The 18574-nt window shown below is 38.7% G+C and overlaps 1 protein-coding gene across 18 annotated transcripts in view; it reads right to left on the bottom strand.

The window, feature by feature from the left end:
- LOC110798227 (uncharacterized) overlaps positions 1-18574 on the bottom strand; it is a 41043-nt gene that overhangs the window by 14601 nt on the left and 7868 nt on the right. For 8 of the 18 annotated variants that reach the window (XR_008920423.1, XR_008920424.1, XR_008920422.1 and 5 more), the window contains exons 2-4: positions 13920-14480; positions 3182-3342; positions 2740-3110 (exon numbers count right to left, since the gene is read on the bottom strand). The exons of 2 other annotated variants lie outside the window; for them this stretch is intronic. Coding sequence is in view for 3 of the 16 variants with exons in the window: in XM_056827847.1 (XP_056683825.1) it covers positions 13920-13924 (5 nt within the window). In the remaining 13 variants the exon portion in view is untranslated. Of the gene's footprint in view, positions 1-2739; positions 3111-3181; positions 3343-13919; positions 14531-18574 lie in introns of all 18 variants that reach the window. 8 more of the 18 variants (XR_008920429.1, XR_008920427.1, XR_008920430.1 and 5 more) reach the window with 4 other exon arrangements.

The following is an 18574-nucleotide window of genomic DNA, read 5'->3' as shown; positions in this document are numbered from 1 at the left end:
GTCAAAAGTTTAAGGGAGTGTTAATTGAGAGTTAATCATCAGTGAATACGTTAATGATCAGGTAAAAGTCATTGCATAATGGAAGTAGTCCTACTTGAGTTTCTAAGGAGTTGAGGTCTTAGTGTTAAACTACATAAGAGATTCTAAAGTAAGATTTAGTGGAACCAAAGATATCACTTTTAATTTTAAATTCCTGTTTTCAATGAAGGTTTATGTAATCTTTCAACTGGGTCATACTTGTTTTTAATTTCTTAAAGGACAAATGTTTATCTTAATCAAGGGTTAATAATAAAAGGATTCTTTTAATGTAGTAAATGAGAAATCTCTAAACTATTTTAAGTATAACAAAAGCCGAGTCTTTAATGATTCTTTAATATTCTTGAATGAGTCGTTTCAAAGGTTTGTAATCATTTCTAACAAGCCATATTTATTTTGGAATTTCCTAAAAGTCACTTGTTTTTCCTAAAACTATGAATTATGGAACTTAAACTAGCTTTGAACAATATTAAAGCGTTTAATGAACTTAAGAGTTGAAACAATAAACTAAAGATGTTTCCGGTTTTATTTTAAGTTCTTTAAATACATATAGTTTGCAAATAAGTAAATCTTTGACAAGTTTTATAAAGAAATTATTGTAAAGAATAACGATATACTTTAAAATAAATAATCAAGTTTTCATATTTTTGAAACCTATTAGTTTGAGATATAACTAGTGGGCATTTCTATGAATAATAAAGTTTAGTTTGAGTAATTGAGTTTTATATAAACATTTATAAAACACATTTCAGGGAGACTAAGCTCACCCAATTTAACTTTTATAAGTAAATCATACTACGAGGTTATTTAATATTCAATTAGATTCTCTAATGGACTGTAGTTAAGGATGTTACCCTTTTGAGGTCAAATTATGAGTTTGTTGGTTAAGAAGTTTAATCAAAGGAATAAATCAATAAGAGTGAATTCATGGGTTAACTAGATCTTTACAATGTGAGTGGTGTAAGTTCAAAGACTCAACGAGTCTCGAGGATGATTTACTTATTAGTTGAGGAATTACTCTGAGAAAGGAGTCGAGTTGAAATGTTATGAGAAAGAAGCAAATAGATGATTAAAGAACACGAATAGTAATTTGAGAGCGAAATCAAATATGTTTACTTGATAATAAAATGCTTAAGTAGGGGAAAGTAGCCGAGTATGTTTTGCGTAGTGTTAATATGCATCGGTGATGAAAAACATTGGAAACGAGTGCTACATCAGTAGACTCGTGGTAAATGGGCTTGACCCATGTTTGGAAGCGAGTGCTACATCAGTAGACTCGTGGTAAGCGGGCTTGACCCGTAGTTGGGCGGGATATACCCGTTAAAGCGGCTTGGCCGTAAAGCGAGTGCTACAAAAGTAGACTCGTAGAAGCGGGATAGACCCGTAGTTAGGGACATGTCCTAGTTAAGTTTTGCAAGTGTATGTTTATCAGGAGGGCGACGACCCCCACCGTATAGAGACAGCTGGTCGTGCTGACCCCTCTCTAATCGTGTTCACTTTCCCCAACTGCAAACTAATATGTAGAAATAAGTTATCTCTTTTCACATTGAGTTATGAAATTATATCGAATATGCATTGTGAGTTTGAATTGTGTTTGTGAAAACGTTATATAGCAAAGTTATAAGACTTGGTAACATTGTGGCAATGAGTTTCGTAATAAGCTATGAATAAATATATATTATGAGTACATGATTTATCTTATGATTGGAAATGAATAAGAGCACGACAATAACTAGATGAGTAATAAGTTGCGAGCCAAATTATTGAGGTGATTGTGAATTGGGAATCATGTGGGATATTAAGTAAAGTCGTGAATCATTGTGATTATACTATGGTGATGTGGTTGCATCGCGTTTTTTTAAAGAATAACATTGTTTGAATCATACAGACTTCACGATATTGTTTTCAAAGGCATTCGAATTCTGTCTTCAAGTAAAAATTTTCAGGTGTTTTTAATAAGTAAAGATGCATTTCAAAATAAACATAAAACTAAATCAAAAACTATTTTGAGCCACCTATAAAACGCATTTCAGTTTGGATGTGTGTACTCGGATTTTCGCTGATTTTGTTCTATGAACCTGTCCCGGTGGGCGCAAAGTTAAAATGTTTTGCCAGTAGCAAGAGTCGAGTCTCAGTTCAGATTCAAGGTTCGTAGAGTTCTCCAATGGCCTTATGTGTCCAAGGTTGGATTATGGATTTGCGAAATGTAATTTAGTTTTCTAGAGTTTGTTAATGGTTGTATAATTTCTTCTTAAAGCTTTTGGTTTATAATTTATGGATTATATATTTGTATTGGAGTCGTAGTTAAGTTAAGTTTCTTTGGTTTAAGGTTAAGTGTGCTTAAAAGTAGCTCATTAAGTGTGGGCTGTTACAGTTATATTTTGGGATATGTTGATGTAATTGAAGCAGGTGAAAGAGAATCTGACGTAATTTCCTAAACAGTATTTTAGGTTGTCCATATTTAGGGGAAGTGCTGCCGAAATTTTTAATAACTAATTAAGTTTAAGGGTCCTGATTAGTGTCTTTGAGGTAGGCTAAACCCGTGATTAAATCCCTGAAGTTGTTTGAAGAGTTAAAGTATGTTTAGCAGGGTTTAAAGTTGTAATTATGTTGAGTTTGTTTAAATTATGACTAAGTGTGTTTAGAAAGCAGCTCGTTAAGGGCGGGTTGTTACAAAGATGCCCCGTTCACAACAAAACTTACCAGGAGTCGCCCTTGGTGGAGGTTAGTGCACCGCCTTATCCTTGGCGGGAGAAGAATCGTCTGACTCCCTGGTCGTCTTCTTCCTAGGCGACGGATCTACAACAGAACTAGCACTCATTGTCGCCTTAGAGGATGCCTCATTGGCCTCTGGGCCCCCATCTCCTATCACCACCGGATTAGACTCGCTGGGTACATTGGCCGCACAGCGATCTTCAAAATAGGGGGAAGAGGCCCCCACATCTACAACAGGAGGGGCCGTCGGCTCCAACCCAGGCGTCACGGTGTTATCAGTGCAAGAAGAAAGGAGGCTTCGCCTTCGGAGCGGCCGAAGAAAGAGCTGGACGTTTTCCTAAAGCAGATGTAGTAGGTGCCTATAGACAAGAGTGCACAAATCAGCATAACAAAAATCCGAATAGCACGTAACTAAGAAAATCAGACGTACTTTGGGGAGGTCACTAGAAGCAGCCTCCTCAAACTTCTTTGAAGACTCTTTCCTTTTAGCCTCCACAGCTTTAAGAACCTCGACATTATAAACCTGGGATAGCCACACAGGTAACTTCACTACCCCCTTGTCTTCCGGGGAGGAACGATCCATAGCAGACTCTGCACAAATCAAGGAGGTCAACGAAGAAAAAAGGGAGTTACCTACACCATGTAGGGGAATACAGTTAACTATATATTCAACATAGCGGAACAATCCCCAAAGCCAGGAAACATGTATAGAGTACAAATTAAGAAAACATACTTTCAAAGCATGTTTTCCCTAGTTCAACGATCACGAACACGAACAAAGAACTCCGATTGTCGTTCCTCTATTTGGTTCACCGACACGTTCAGATGTGTATTGAGATTCGTAGGTTAGACGTCACTCAAGATATTTGTGCTTTTGGGAAGAACACATCCATGGAGGCAAAGAGAGAATTAGGGTTTCTCTCTCCTCCTTAGGGTTTGATGTGTAAACTGAATTTTGCATTATATTAGAATAGGTTATTAAAATAATCTTTCTAATGGACCAAGCTAACCGGCCAAGCACAAGGCTTAGACGGCCAGCAAGGCCCACGAGTGTGCGAGCAAACGCAGCTAGCTTGCTGCTGGGCCGCGGGCCACAACGCAGCAGCTGCTGCCCCTTTTGTGCACGCATCCAAGCAGCCAAGGCCATGCATGGGGCAGCGCTGCTGTCATGTGTGCTGCGCCCATGGGCCTTGCGACTTATTTGCTTGGCTCTTTGGTTTGCCTTCGTGTTTGCGATTAAATTATCCTTCGACAATTTATTTATCGTTTCGTACTTGACAATCCATTGTCGTACAATATGATTATTCGTCTCGCTTAGCTTACGAATATATGCAATCACGATATACGATTTTACGATCCAATGTTAAATCGTATAATTATGTTTTCCAAACTAATTTCCCGGAAAGCTATTAAATGAATATCCGATTCATATAATCCGATGATCTGTTACATGCCAATGGAGTGACCTTATAGGTTCAGTCAAGGGTAAGTTGTGAGCCTAATATAGATTAGAACTCACTGATCGGAAGCATTGCTCCAGCTAGCTGTTCCGATCACTTGATCTCACTGAATTAATTGTTCTTAATTAATCTGAACCTTGGTATTAGACTAATGCACCTTAGGTGAAGGACATATTTCCTTCGGTCTCCCACTTGTACGTCATTCAGACAAGTGTGCATTCCGATTCCTTTGTCTCTTGGTGTTACTTACTGAACATAAGGTAAGATCCAAGCCATCCTTATTAGGTCCAGAAGTGTTTCTCGAATTACGGATTTCAACCGTTAAACTTTTATAGAAGGTTAAGCCTTAACCATTCTGAGCAAGGCCATGCATTTTCACAGTATCTAACTTTTCGAGAGGCCATGTACAACAACAACACCATATCCTATCAAAGATAGGAGGACAATCCCTTCTTGTAACTTATGAACAACTTACTTTGATTCATAGTACGCCCAATAACTACTTTTATAGCCTCCTTTTACGGTGCGACGTTTAGCGAGCATTAAAGAGAACTAATTCTCAAACAAGGAGCCATAACTACCCAGGTTCTGAGGAATAGGTTCCAATCACCATTAAATGAGAACTACTGATGACATGACCTTAATCTCTTAAAGTGTTCCCATGGTCAATCTGATACAAGATCCAATAAGTATCTATGCAAATGATTTCGGACATCCAGTCCATCTAGTTCAAGAAACTGAACTATAGATCAACTTGCAATCTAATCTTCATTAGTCATTGGTCGTCCAACCTTTCAATGACGTGGATTAGGGATCCTTTTGTTATTTCAATATTCAAGTTCACTTATGGGTGTTTCTTTCTCAAAGAATCCATCTTGACATGCCATTTGAATGTTTTGAATCACTTGGACTTCATCATTTAATACTAAACCAAGATTAAATGATCTATGAAATATAATTTCATAAATGATAAATGTTTAAACCAAATGTTTACCAATTTGTGGGCCTCTAACCCAAAATCAAGCATTTAATATTTTACTAATATAGGTATTTCACCTAATACTTAAAACATTTATGGAACTCAAACTTGATTCCATTTCTGCATATGAGTGTTGTATCTCATTCGATGCAGAGGTTTATTTTATCATACTTTGATATTCTTAGAATCTTTTCCATCGAAAGTCTTTCGATGTAAGATGGAAAGATCATTGAATATGTTTATAGAATGATCTAGTCTTTCATTGCTATTAGAATGATACTCATATTCAAAATACAAAATCAGCCAGATAGCAGACTTGTGATCAACCTGAGTTCATTGACGAACTCCCACTAGAAAAAATTTCCTTTCATTTCTTCTTAAGCAATAATGAATTCATTTCAATTATGTATAATTGCAAACGATGTTATCCTTTTGGAATACTCCAACCAGTTCAAAGAGATGTGGGAGATACATCTTTCATCTGAAAACTTGGAAACTAATCATTGATCCAGTTTCCCATGCATCACATATGGTTTAGAACCTATGTTATCACCTTTTAATCACGACGCTAATTGCCCGTGTATGTTTGTGGTTTGCCTAACAACAAGATTCAACTTTTGCTCAGGCAAATGCAGAAGGAAATAATGCCCTTGGTCCAAGTATGCATTTAATGTTAAGTCTAATAAATGCGGTTCAGTATTGATTAACAAGTAAATAATTCAGTGAGATCAAGTGAGCTGAATGCCTAGCTAGAGGTCGCTTCAGTTCAAGTGGAATTAATGATATTAACCCACAGCTTACTCTTGACTGAACCCGTAGGGTCACACAAATAGTACGTAAACGGATCAAGTATTTAATGGAATTAAATACTCCATCTATGGATATTCGGAATCGACGGATCTTGGTTTCAGTGGGAGCTGAGATCGTCAAAGGCAAGAAATGAATAATCCGGAAACGATGATATTGCCGGAAACGGAAATATGGATTGTATCGGAAATATAAATATTATCCAAGTCGTAGATGTTGCCGGAAACGGAAACATGGTACGTATCGGAAAATATTATTGGAAATGGAAATATTGCCGGAATCGGAAATATTGCCGGAAACGGAAATATTGTCAGAATCGGAAATATTTTCGAAATCGGAAAATAATTCCGGAAACGGAAATATTAAATATTTGTTCGACACGGAAATTAATTCCGGAATCGGAAATATTAAATATTGTTCGTATCGGAAATGAATTCCGGAATCGGGAAATTCATCGAAAGCGTATCGTACGAATTTGCATCGGACGAGGCCTGCCAGACGAAGGCCCAGCACGAAGTCGGGCCATCGCCCAGCAAGCCGAAGCGCACCAAACACATGCTGCCAAGCCACGCCAGGCCCAGTGAAAGGCCAGGCCCATCAATGGCCTTGGCGCGCGCGCGGGGCTGCGTCGAGTGGGCTGGCGCTGTGCGTGGGCCGCAAGGCCTACGTGCGGTGCTAGCGTGTCACTCGAAGTGTGTTACTCGAATCCTAAGGCTACCGGGATTCGTCATATGATTAAATCCTAATCCTAATAAAGATGGAATTTGTTTAATAGAGTTTTAATAAGATTCTAATTAAACAAATTAGTATCCTAATAGGATTCCAAGTCCTTTTCCATAACTTTATAAATAGGTGCCTATGGTCACATATTTACATCGAGGATTGAAGTATTCAAATGTAAGATTTTCAAGCAAAAATCAGCCACAAACACTTGCCCTATTTAGCCGAAATTTATAGTACCTTAAGGGCGAATCTAGTTGGTCAATCTTAAGGCGGATCCGGACGTGCTGTGGACTATCTACGGAGGGACGACACTTGGAGTCCTAAAGACTTGTTCTTGTTCGGTTCGGGCGCAGCTAGGGAGGGCACGCTACAAAGTGTATGCATCTGAATTATGCTAAATGATTATGTGTAAATAATATGTTTCCTTGCTTTATGGTTTTTCCGCATGATTTATGTTTATTCATATGTATCATAACCTAACAGTGGTATCAGAGCCTCTTATTATTTTCATAATCTAAATTGCATGAACATGGTTAAATTTTACAAATTTGCAAAGAATTAAAGGGGTGATTAATTTTCGCAATTAATTGCAAATTGCGTTTATTTAATTATATGTCCGCAGTTTTTCGGCAGTTTCTTCGTTACTCAACCAAATCGAGGGATTTTTGTGTCAATTCCGAATGTAAAAGGCATTCTAAAATTTTGACAAAAATATCATTTTTCGGCCGAACGCAGAATTCCCAAATTCGAAGCCTGACTATGACGTTTCGGAGGCTTAATTTTTTCGAATGCAAAAGTTTGTAAATTTAAGATGTTAAATTGAATATTTGCGATTCTTGTTGATAAATCTTAAGTTTTTGATTGACCTACAGTATATGTTTAACAAGTTTGAATGCCTAGCCTTGTTAATTATACAACCTAATTTGTAATTATGATTAATTTGTTGAAATTCGAATAATTTAGAATTGATTTGTTTTTCATAATTAATTAATAATTTAATTAGGTATCCATGATTAAAATCCACCATAAAAATTGTAAATTTATGTTAAATTTTAAAATTTTATGACCTAGATTTGAATCCATGTTAATCGGAAATTAATTGATTAATAAATTTTCGATTTTTCGCCTTAAAATTATGAAATTAATATGATTTATTAATTTGTCATTAATTTTGAATTAAAAATTTAAAATTTTTATAAAGCACGCCCATAAATCTTGCACGCACAAAGCAATGGATGCTACGTGTTACCCTTAAGGGATGTTGTATAGTGCGGGTATGCGACGACGAGCAAGGGAGCTCGTCGCCCATGCGGTACAATGCAGCGAGCAAGGGCCATGGCGCACGAGCACAAGGCAGCACGCTGCCCTTGTGTCGAGTGTCGTATGCAACGTGGGCGAAGGGGCAAGGGCGATGGCATTGGCGCAAAGCCAGGCGAGCAGTCGCGTGTGGGCAGCGAGCAGGCGCGCGCTGCAGCGCCCAGCGAAGCATCCAGACGCGTCGAAGTGAGCGGGCTGCGCGTAGCGTGGCCTAGGCTTGCTGCGTTGCGTGTGGCCTGCTCGCGTATGCCATACGATTAGTCGTGCGGGGCGATGCGGCCTCGTACCTCGATGGGGCTTGGGCGCAAGCCCAAGTGCCTCGTCTTGAGACGATTGATACGTTTTGATATTAGTTTAAGAATTTCAGTTCAGAAATAATTTTAATTAACTTTAAAATTAATAATTTAAATTGTTTTCTCGGATTTTAATTTTGAATATTATAATTATTATAAATTTTATTTATACTAATTATTTTACTAAAATTAAACCTTGAATTAATTTAAATTCATTTAATTCAACTGAAAATAAATTAAATAAAATGGATTCAATTATAAATTTATATGAGCTTTAAATTTTAATTAAATTTGTATGTTTCCGGTTAGACTAGAAATACCTTTTTATGTTTAAAATTAGTAAAGCATATGAGTTTATTGGTTTAAGTGGGAGCAATTTTAGTCATAAACTCTTGATTAGGTCTACAAATCCTTTAAGGTTAAACAACTTGATTAGAATTAATAAGGACTGAATAATTGATAGATTATTGGTGCCCTTGATTAATTGCTGCAAATATTTATGTGATGCATACAATGTGTTTTTACTAACCAATTATGTGGGCCATTCATGATAATGAATGGGTGAATGGTATATATTGTATATGTACTGTTTTGCAGGTTATGAAGTGACTAGTATGGCCCAAATAGGATAGAAAATATGGTATGCGTACCATTAATTTGAATGTAATTGGTCTAAAGCACCAAATTTGTTTTTCAATTCAAATATGGTCTGCGTACCATCAAATAGTTGTAATTAGTTTAATTATAGCTTATTCTATTTGAAGAAAGTGGCTCCTCCCACGGTGAAATTCAAAACGAAGTTTCCAACCATTTTCAAGACGGACTTTGAAGTTGAAGCTTCAAGATGAAGTCGGGCCATACTAGATCACAATTATCTTATGCATGCTTTAAGTTATTTATTGCTTTTAAATATGTCTTAAATATGCATGAGATTATGGCTTGATTATGTTGCATGATTAAAGATTTTAGTTCACTTAAAATCTAACCAACATAGTAAGAGCCTTAAGTTGCAAACTTAAAAAATTGAGTTAAAAGGTGCCATGCCAAAATAACACTTACTTGGATAACCTTTACATCAATCTAGTAATAGATTACGCTCAGCGAGGTGTTACTTATTGATCATAAAGGGGTAAGGTACACAAATAATTGTGAGTACATGTTAGTTTTGGTGAAACTCAACGATATAAGTAAGGAGTCATTTTATGTCGTGGCAAAATTGATAGGTTTACCTAATAAGCTCTTAGACGTATCTATTAACCAAGATTAGTTTCTAAACTATTAGCAAAAGGCTTTTGCTTACCTAAAAGATTTTAGAATTGAGTCTAAATACATAATGTGCTTAATTCTTCAATGGATTTTAGGATCTTGGAATCATTTTATTCACACCTGCCGGAACACATAACTTGAATAAAATGCTTAATGAACATTAAATTATGCATGTATGCTAGAATTTAAGTTTATTAAGAGAAACTGTGAATGATTATTTATTTGTTAATTCTTTTTCAATTGTAGTTTTTATTATGGCAAACAACAATTCATTCAACATTCGATCAATTCTCGAAAAGGAGAAGTTGAACGGGAAAAACATCCTTGACTGGCAAAGGAACTTGCAAATAGTTCTTATGCAGGAAGAAAAGGAGTATGTCCTGGAAGAGGCGATGCCCGAAGCCGCAGGCGAAGGGGTACTCAGGCAGCCCTCAATCGTTGGATTGATGCCAACAAGGATGTGAAATGTCTAATGATTGCAACCATGAGTGCAGATCTACAGAAAACGTTCATCAACTCAGATGCTTTCACGATCATCAATGAGTTAAAGAACATGTTCCAAGATCTGGCTCGGGTCGAAAGATTCGAGACTCATAGGAAAATTCTTGAGACCAAGCTTAAGAAAGGCGAGCTCGTAAGTCCACATGTTCTCAAAATGATTGGACTCATTGAGAATATGAGTCGGTTGGATCAACAGTTCTCTCAGGAAATGGCTGTAGACACCATCCTCCATTCTCTTCATAACGGGTATGATCAGTTCAAACTGAACTACAGTATGAATAGTCTGGACAAAACACTCACTGAGCTTCACAGTATGCTGAAAACCGCTGAAGAGACACTCAAAAGTGATAAGTAAGATGTGCTTATGGTGCGTGGGGGAAAATTCAAGAAATCTGGAAAGAAGAGGAATGCTAAGAAAGGTGGCAACAAGGCCAGCCCAACTAAGCAAACTGGCGCCAAGTCTGAAAAGAAGAAGGTGAGCCAACCCACTTCTGAATCTGAATGCTTCTACTACAAGAAGAAGGGGCATTGGAAGAGAGGTTGCTTGAAGCTTAAGGAAGATCAGAAGAACGGAACATTCGTTCCATCTTCAGGTATTTTCGTTATAGACTGTATACTTGCTAATTCAACTTCTTGGGTATTAGATACAGGTTGTGGCTCACACTTATGTTCCAATTCGCAGGGACTAAGAAGAAGTAGAAGGTTAAGCAAGGGTGAAGTCGACCTACGAGTGGGAAATGGAGCACGGATTGCTGCATTAGCTGTAGGAACTTATTATTTGTCGTTGCCCTCTGGGATAGTTTTGGAACTGAAAGATTGTTTCCATGTTCCAAGTCTTACTAAAAACATCATTTCTGTTTCTTGCTTAGATGCTAAGGGATTTTCCTTTTTAATAAAAGACAATAGTTGTTCGTTTTATTTTAAAGAGATGTTTTATGGATCTGCTAGATTAGTCAATGGACTTTATATATTAGATGACGACAAAAAAGTTTATAACATAAATACCAAAAAGGCCAAAAAGGATGATTCAGATCTCACCTATCTGTGGCATTGTCGATTAGGCCATATTAACTTGAAACGCATGGAAAGACTTCAAAAGGAAGGAATTCTAGAACCATTTAACTTAGAGGATTATGGTAAGTGCGAATCATGTTTACTTGGCAAAATGACAAAGCAACCTTTCTCTAAAGTTGGAGAAAGAGCAACTGAACTATTGGGTTTAATCCATACAGATGTATGTGGACCAATGAGTACAATGCTAGAGGTGGTTTCAGCTACTTTATCACTTTCACTGATGACTTCAGTAGATATGGTTATGTCTACCTAATGAAGCATAAGTCTGAATCCTTTGACAAATTCAAGGAATTTCAGAGTGAAGTAGAGAATCAATTAGGCAAGAAGATTAAGGCATTGCGGTCTGATAGAGGCGGTGAATATCTGAGCTATGAATTTGATGACCATCTGAAAGAATGTGGAATTCTATCAGAATTGACTCCTCCTGGAACACCACAATGGAACGGTGTGTCGGAACAGAGGAACAGAATTTTGGGGACATGCACTAAATACAGCTGCACTCACTATAAATAGAGCTCCGTCTAAAGCTGTTGAAAAGACTCCATATGAGTTATGGTTTGGAAAGCCTCCAAATTTGTCTTTTCTTAAGATTTGGGGATGTGAAGTATACGTTAAACGATTAATTTCAGACAAACTTCATCCAAAATCTGACAAATGTATCCTTGTGGGCTATCCAAAGGAAACAAAGGGGTATTACTTCTACAATACATCTGAGAACAAGGTGTTTGTTGCTCGAGATGATATCTTTTTGTAAAAGGATCACATTTCTAAAATGACAAGTGGGAGAAAAGTAGACCTCGAAGAAATTCGAGTCGAACAACAAACTCTAGAGAATGCTCAAGATGACATTCAGGATGAAACTCAGAGATCTTTAGAAGTTTCTGGTGAGAATCATGGACAATCTAGAGATGTAACCCCGCGTAGATCGCAAAGATATAGATCTCAACCGGAAAGGTACTTAGGTATTTTGACGAACGAGAGCTATGACGTTCTATTACTTGAAAGTGATGAACCTGCGACTTACAAGCAAGCTATGACGAGCCCTAGCTCCAAGCAATGGCAAGAAGCCATGCAACCTGAATTAGACTCCATGTCTGAAAACCAAGTTTGGGATTTGGTCGATTTGCCAGATGGCTACCAAGCCATTGGAAGCAAATGGGTTTTCAAACTGAAAAAGGACAAGGATGGAAAACTTGAAGTTTTCTAAGCTAGATTGGTTGCAAAATGTTACAGGCAAGTCCACGGTGTGGATTACCATGAAACCTTTTCACCAGTTGCAATGCTAAAGTCTATTCGGATAATGTTAGCAATCGCTGCATATTACGATTACGAAATATAGCAGATGGATGTCAAAACCGCTTTCTTAAACGGCCCAGAAACTGTGTTTATGACACAACCTGAGGGTTTTGAGGATCCAAAGAATGCTAAAAAGGTATGCAAGCTAAAGAAATCAATCTACGGATTGAAGCAGGCATCCAGGAGCTGGAATATACGTTTTGATGAAGCAGTCAGTGACTTTCGTTTCATCAAGAATGCAGACGAATCTTGTGTATACAAGAAAGTCAGTGGGAGAAAAATTGTTTTTCTAGTACTATATGTCGACGACATATTGCTTATCGGAAATGACATTCCTATGTTGAACTCTGTCAAGATTTGGCTTGGGAAATGTTTTTCGATGAAGGATCTAGGAGAAGCACAGTACATATTGGGCATCAAGATTTACAGAGATAGATCTAAAACGATGATTGGACTTAGTCAGAGCACTTATATCAATAAGGTGCTTGATAGGTTCAAGATGGCAGACTCCAAGCGAGGCTACCTACCCATGTCTCATGGAATGACTCTAAGCAAGACTCAGTGCCCAAAAACACTTGATGAGCGTAGACGAATGAATGGGATTCCATATGCATCATTGATTGGTTCAATAATGCATGCTGTGAGATTTATGTCACGAGAAAATGAAAGAAAAAAATAAGTATGGTCAATTTTTGTTTCACGGAGAGGCGTTGAAAGATAACCGAGGAGACTCTGCAAGATACGAAAGTAAGGGACTTGTCTTCTGAGGCAACAAATTTATTCTTAATTTTGAGTACAATGTCACTGGAAATAATAATGATGGTTCTGTTTCTCATTAATCATAACTCAAAGACAGACAGGAGAGACTAATCTAAACGAAGCGAGTTCTAGATCTCATCAAATCCTCAGGCTGGTAAGTGGTTTAAGTACTTGAAAGTACTGAAATTTGTTTAATTAAAGTTTTCTTATAACTACATATTAGGTTTTACTGATAAAACTTATTAAAGAACTCATTTTACTTGGTACTATTTTTTAAGTTGAAGGAAACAAGGCTTAGTTTGGGGTATGATTTGCTAATAAACTAATTGGAACTTATGCACACAATTGAAAGCTCTGCTAGAAGTTTTGGTGGTAGTAATTTGGCACACAAGTTCCATATAGTTAACTAGTATAGACATTCATAGAAAGTTTATTTTATATATATATATGTAGATAGGAATCTAAACCAAGAGACTTAAGAAAACTCATTTAACCAAAAGACTTGAGCAATCATACATAATCATGAGTGTAAGGGTAGTTATTAGGAATATAAGCCATAAATAGTTAAATTATAATTCAAAAGATAACATATAAGAACTCACTATCTAGAAGGCAAGCATTACAACAAACAGAAACAAGAATAACTTAAATTTCGGTAATTTAAATCCAACAAGAAGTGAAATAGCATCCTACCTCATGGTAGTCTCCAGCTCAGAAACAGGTTACGTTCTTGTTCATCGGTGAATTTTCCATCTCAATCAGTGTCAATCGACATGAATACTTTGGTATATCTCTAAATACCAGGAGTAGTCATCTTTGGCCAAGGTGGCTTAGATGTTCTAATGTAGACTTACCAGGTGAAACACCAGAGAAAATGACTTGAGATGGATATGAGAAAGCTTGTGGTTGACCACCCACAGGTTGCATCACATAGGTGCTCTGTAATGAATTAAGAGAATTGGATCTTAATGTAGGCTGAGTTGCAGAGGCTACTGGAACGATTGTTGATGAAGTCATCATAGAGGATGTGGAGGTTAAAAAGATACAGGAACTATAGCCGAAGATGTTGCTGGAGAAGAACCTGGTTTGCTCATTGAAAAGGCAGGAAAAGGGTCACCTCCAGAAACCGGATTGGAAGTAGAAGCAGCAGATGCATTAAAATTGTTGTTTGTAGTTTCAGAGGTCACTTTTGCTAAATCAGTTCAATCCCTAAATGACCAGTTTAGGTTGAGGACTCTTTCTGGTATTGTTTAACTGACACAAACATGGAAAATCATATAACATCATAATTTCAGCAACAGCAGCTGAAAAGTTACAGTAACAACAACAGTAGAATTACAGCAGCAGCAAAACAGAAATCAACAACGAAAAGCAAATCAACCAAAACAACTATTAAGCAGACCAGAACTAGCTTAATAGCATATCAGAGAACAGGCAAAGCAAAACCAGGTAGCATGACACGAAACTAATTCAACCCTAAACTGACCTAGCATGACACAAATTTAATTTCACGCAGCAACAAGCAGAATTTTCCACAGTAGTGCAATCGATTGGTGATTGGCGGTTGCATTTGGCACAGTGCAGGTTCTTACATCATTGCATTGTCCTCGAGTGTACTTACCTAATTAGCTAGCAATTGTGCGTCGCCATTGCACTGCCGTGGAAATTTCAATTTCAAACTACCTTGTCTGTCTTATTTCTTGGGTAGGCTTGTTGAATGATTAGAATCCTGCCAGACCAGAACCTTGGACATAGATTCCAAAATAAACCCGGATTTGAAAATTATGGTTAGGTCATCATAGCTTATTTTCCGGAGCTTGGGTTGTGGTCTGGTCCAGACCCTAAATTTCCCAGTTTGAATCAGATAATGTTTTGGTTTCGGGAGTCACAGCAACAAGCTGCACTTGAGCTCACTGCACCATTTGGGTGTCTGAACTGTTAACCTATTCATTGCCCGCAAAATTGAGTCTGCGGCTTTTATCTCAATTGCTATTGTACCCAAGATTTAAAACCGTGCAACGAATCCTATAATTTACTTGTGTCTTTATTTGGAAACCTACCAATACTAATTTGTTGAGATTTTAAGTGAATATGAAAAACCAGGATGGTGGAGAAAGGGCAATGCTGCATCTAACGAAAAATAAAATTCTCTTCTCACAATTTTTTTCTGCTGTTCTGCTAATCTTTGTTGGTAATTAGGTGCCAAAAAGTTTATTCAATATCTTTTGATAAGTTGCAAGCCCAAAACTTAGAAGTTGGTAGGTGTTCATCACTCCATCAATAATTAGTACTCTAATTTTTTATTAATATGTAAGCAGCTAAGTAAATCTAAAAAAATCACAAAGTTCAACAAAGAGAAGGAAAAAACTGTATTCTGTCGTTTCCGAACTCCTTTAATTTTATTTTCCTTTATGATCTAGTCTAATAAAAAATTTCCAAGTTCATTTTGTGGTCCATTCTTTTGGTTGATTTCGGTCTCTAATCCATTGTTGGAAAGCTCTCTAACATAATTTGTATGCCAGTGGACTAACCTTTAAAAGATGAGTACTGAACGAGATATTGCTGATGCAAGTTGACCCTTGCACAAATAACCTAGTTACACCCAACTTTTTTTAACCATATGGGATCCAAGAATGTCCACTATACCTGCATTTAGATACAGTGCATCTTGCATTTTTTCCATGATAAATATGTCTAACACATCTTACATTTATAGTCACAATGAACATATCAACTTTGTTATAATGGTGTGTCCACACTCATTTTTTCTCATGCTCTCCAGATGAGCCAATGAGCAAAGATAATGGCCAATGTGCCATGTAATTTGTACCTCAAATAATACTCACGATCAACTCGAGCCTATAAAGTGCACGAAGGACAACAAAAATCAACCTAACTATAATTCAAAAAACATAAACTCTCCTTTTTCTTTATTTGAAGCTACAGTGAGGAAGTTTAAGGATAATTGATGTCTGTTTAAGATTTGTGTTGTGGGATCTTTTACGGTGCTGACGTGGCACGCGTTCCTCGGAGGTATCAAGTATGACCTGGCACGAACTTCTGGCAACCTGCAAAACAAGAATATTCCCGTAGGAATATTCCCTCCGATGCTTAAGTAAGTATAAGCTAGAGAGATAAGTAATTTGTAGAGAGAAGGCAGAGCAAAGATAAGTTTTTGTTGGTGGGGATGAATTGAATGCCCTTTTACCTTGGGATCTGAGCAATTTATAGTGTTAGGGTTTCTTGGGGACTGTGCCCTCAACCCTAGCTGTGGGGTGTGTGCCCCTTGGGGATTTAGGACACGTGGCCCTCGGCCCGCAATGATGAACCTTTTACCATTTGGACCTGCCTTCTCAGAGAGGATGGGCCTTCCAAAATGGGGTTCTGCTCTTATTTCGTTTGGGTACCATGGTTTGGGCCTTCTGATTAGGTTTGAGCCCAGCTGGCCGGTATTGATCGTTGTATCCTCTTTGGGCCTTGTGGTGGAGATATTCAAGCCCACATCATTTGCCCCTCATGAGGAGTGAAAACAGACGTTAGTTTTCACTGCTCATGGAGTGTCCAATGAGGTGATGACGCGTGGCAGGGGTAATCATTTCTTACCCCTCTATAAATAAGTGGCCAATTTGAGTGATTTTCCCCCTCATTTCTAGTGATCATTTGAGAGCAAATAGGAGAAGGCGATTTCCGGCGTCTAACATCCACCGAAATCCACTGTAGCACCGCCACGATCTTCAAAGTCGTGTTCTTGCAGTTCTTCATCAAAGTTCTTTCACAAACTCTCTTTGATCTATCAGGTAAATGCTTTCTTTAGAAAAATTTGTTTGTTGATTTTGATCCTTCCCAATTCTTTTCTTAATCATGCAAGGGTCTCGTCAAACTGAGGGCGTCAACTTGTCCCCTTTGACGCCTTCTCTTTTCAAGTATGCCCATGTCTTGAGCCAAGTCTCTAGCCTGTGCAGGATTAAATGGCGCGGATAGAGGACGAAGAGCAATTCGAAGGAGAATCCTCTTCTCCTATAGAGGAGAACGTCCCTGAATGCACCGATGTCGCGCCGGCGAGCACGTCAGGTGGGGAGCAAGGTCACCTTCATCCCAGTGCAATCTTCCCACTTCAGACGTGGCTGAACTTTCTCACTCTCAAGGGGAAGGTCTATGGGAAGTCTCTGAATCTAGGTTCGGAGTACAAGTTTCGTATGCCGGCTGGCATGGACTGCACCAGCTTTGGACTGGTGGAAGGAGAGTTCGCCGTGTACAGCTCATTTCTGAAGCTGGGTATGAGATTCCCCCCTCACCCCTTTGTGGTGGAGTTGCTGGACGACTTCAACATTGGCCTGAACCAAATGTCCCCCAACTCCTGGGCGGGTGTGTTTGGCTATATCGCTCGTTGCGAGCTCGCAGGTATCACCCCTTCCCTTCCGGCGTTCCTAAGGATCGCCTCCATGTCCCAAGTTTCAAGAGCCGCCGCGGGCTGGCTAATTCTTACATACAAGGGAGCTTATCGGACGGTGATGGGGAAGGCGTCTAAATGGCATCACTGGAGGAAGAAGTGGGTGGTCATCAAAACCACAAATCTGGAGATGTGCGAGCGGATGAGACGTTGGAACGTCAAGCCCAACTTGGTTGGAAAAGGCAGCTCTTTTCCTCTAGTCTCCGCCGATCTCTGGGAACGGATCTTGTCGTTGTTCAAGGCCAAGCCACTCGTCATTAAGGACAAGACGTCCTACATACCCGAGGGGTGGTTGCCTCATCTGGATCAACTGGGCGATCCCGTTTTCCTCTCGGCTGTAGGCTTGTGTCCGTATATGCCGAGAGGTAATGTATCTATACTTCCAATCCTTCACTGTTTTATCAAAACTGTACCAATGTCTTTATTTGTTTTTTCAGACGAGGCCATGGATAAGCTGGACGATGCCTCCAAAGGCCAAGTGGATATGTCGTCCTAGTTGGCGAAGGTACTCGACGCCAGCACCTATAAGGCTTGGCAGCGTCAGCAGGCGGCCGAGCAAGCCATCCCAGAGCAAATGGCTCCCCCTCCTGCTGAGGAGAAGGTATTGATCAAACCTTCCTATGTAATTCCCTTTATTGTTTGCAACTTATATGTTTTCATTTCTTCAGAAGACGAGGAAGGCGGCCACGGACGCGGCTCCTTCTTTTAAGCGCAGGGCTGGCGGCACAGGGAAACCCGTCTTCAAGTCAGTGGCTTCGAAGGCTTCTAAGGGGTTTGCCGTCCTCAAGGCTGCATCCGCTTCTCCTAGCTTCCAGAAAGCTGGTGAGACGGTTGATCCTCTTGCGGGGATTCCTGAAGTCGTCCGCCGAAACATCCCTCTGAAGACGGCGGAAAGAGC

The sequence above is a fragment of the Spinacia oleracea genome, chromosome 5 (assembly GCF_020520425.1).
Source record: "Spinacia oleracea cultivar Varoflay chromosome 5, BTI_SOV_V1, whole genome shotgun sequence".
NCBI lineage: Eukaryota > Viridiplantae > Streptophyta > Magnoliopsida > Caryophyllales > Amaranthaceae > Spinacia > Spinacia oleracea.
This window is presented reverse-complemented; position numbering and strand designations above follow the sequence as displayed.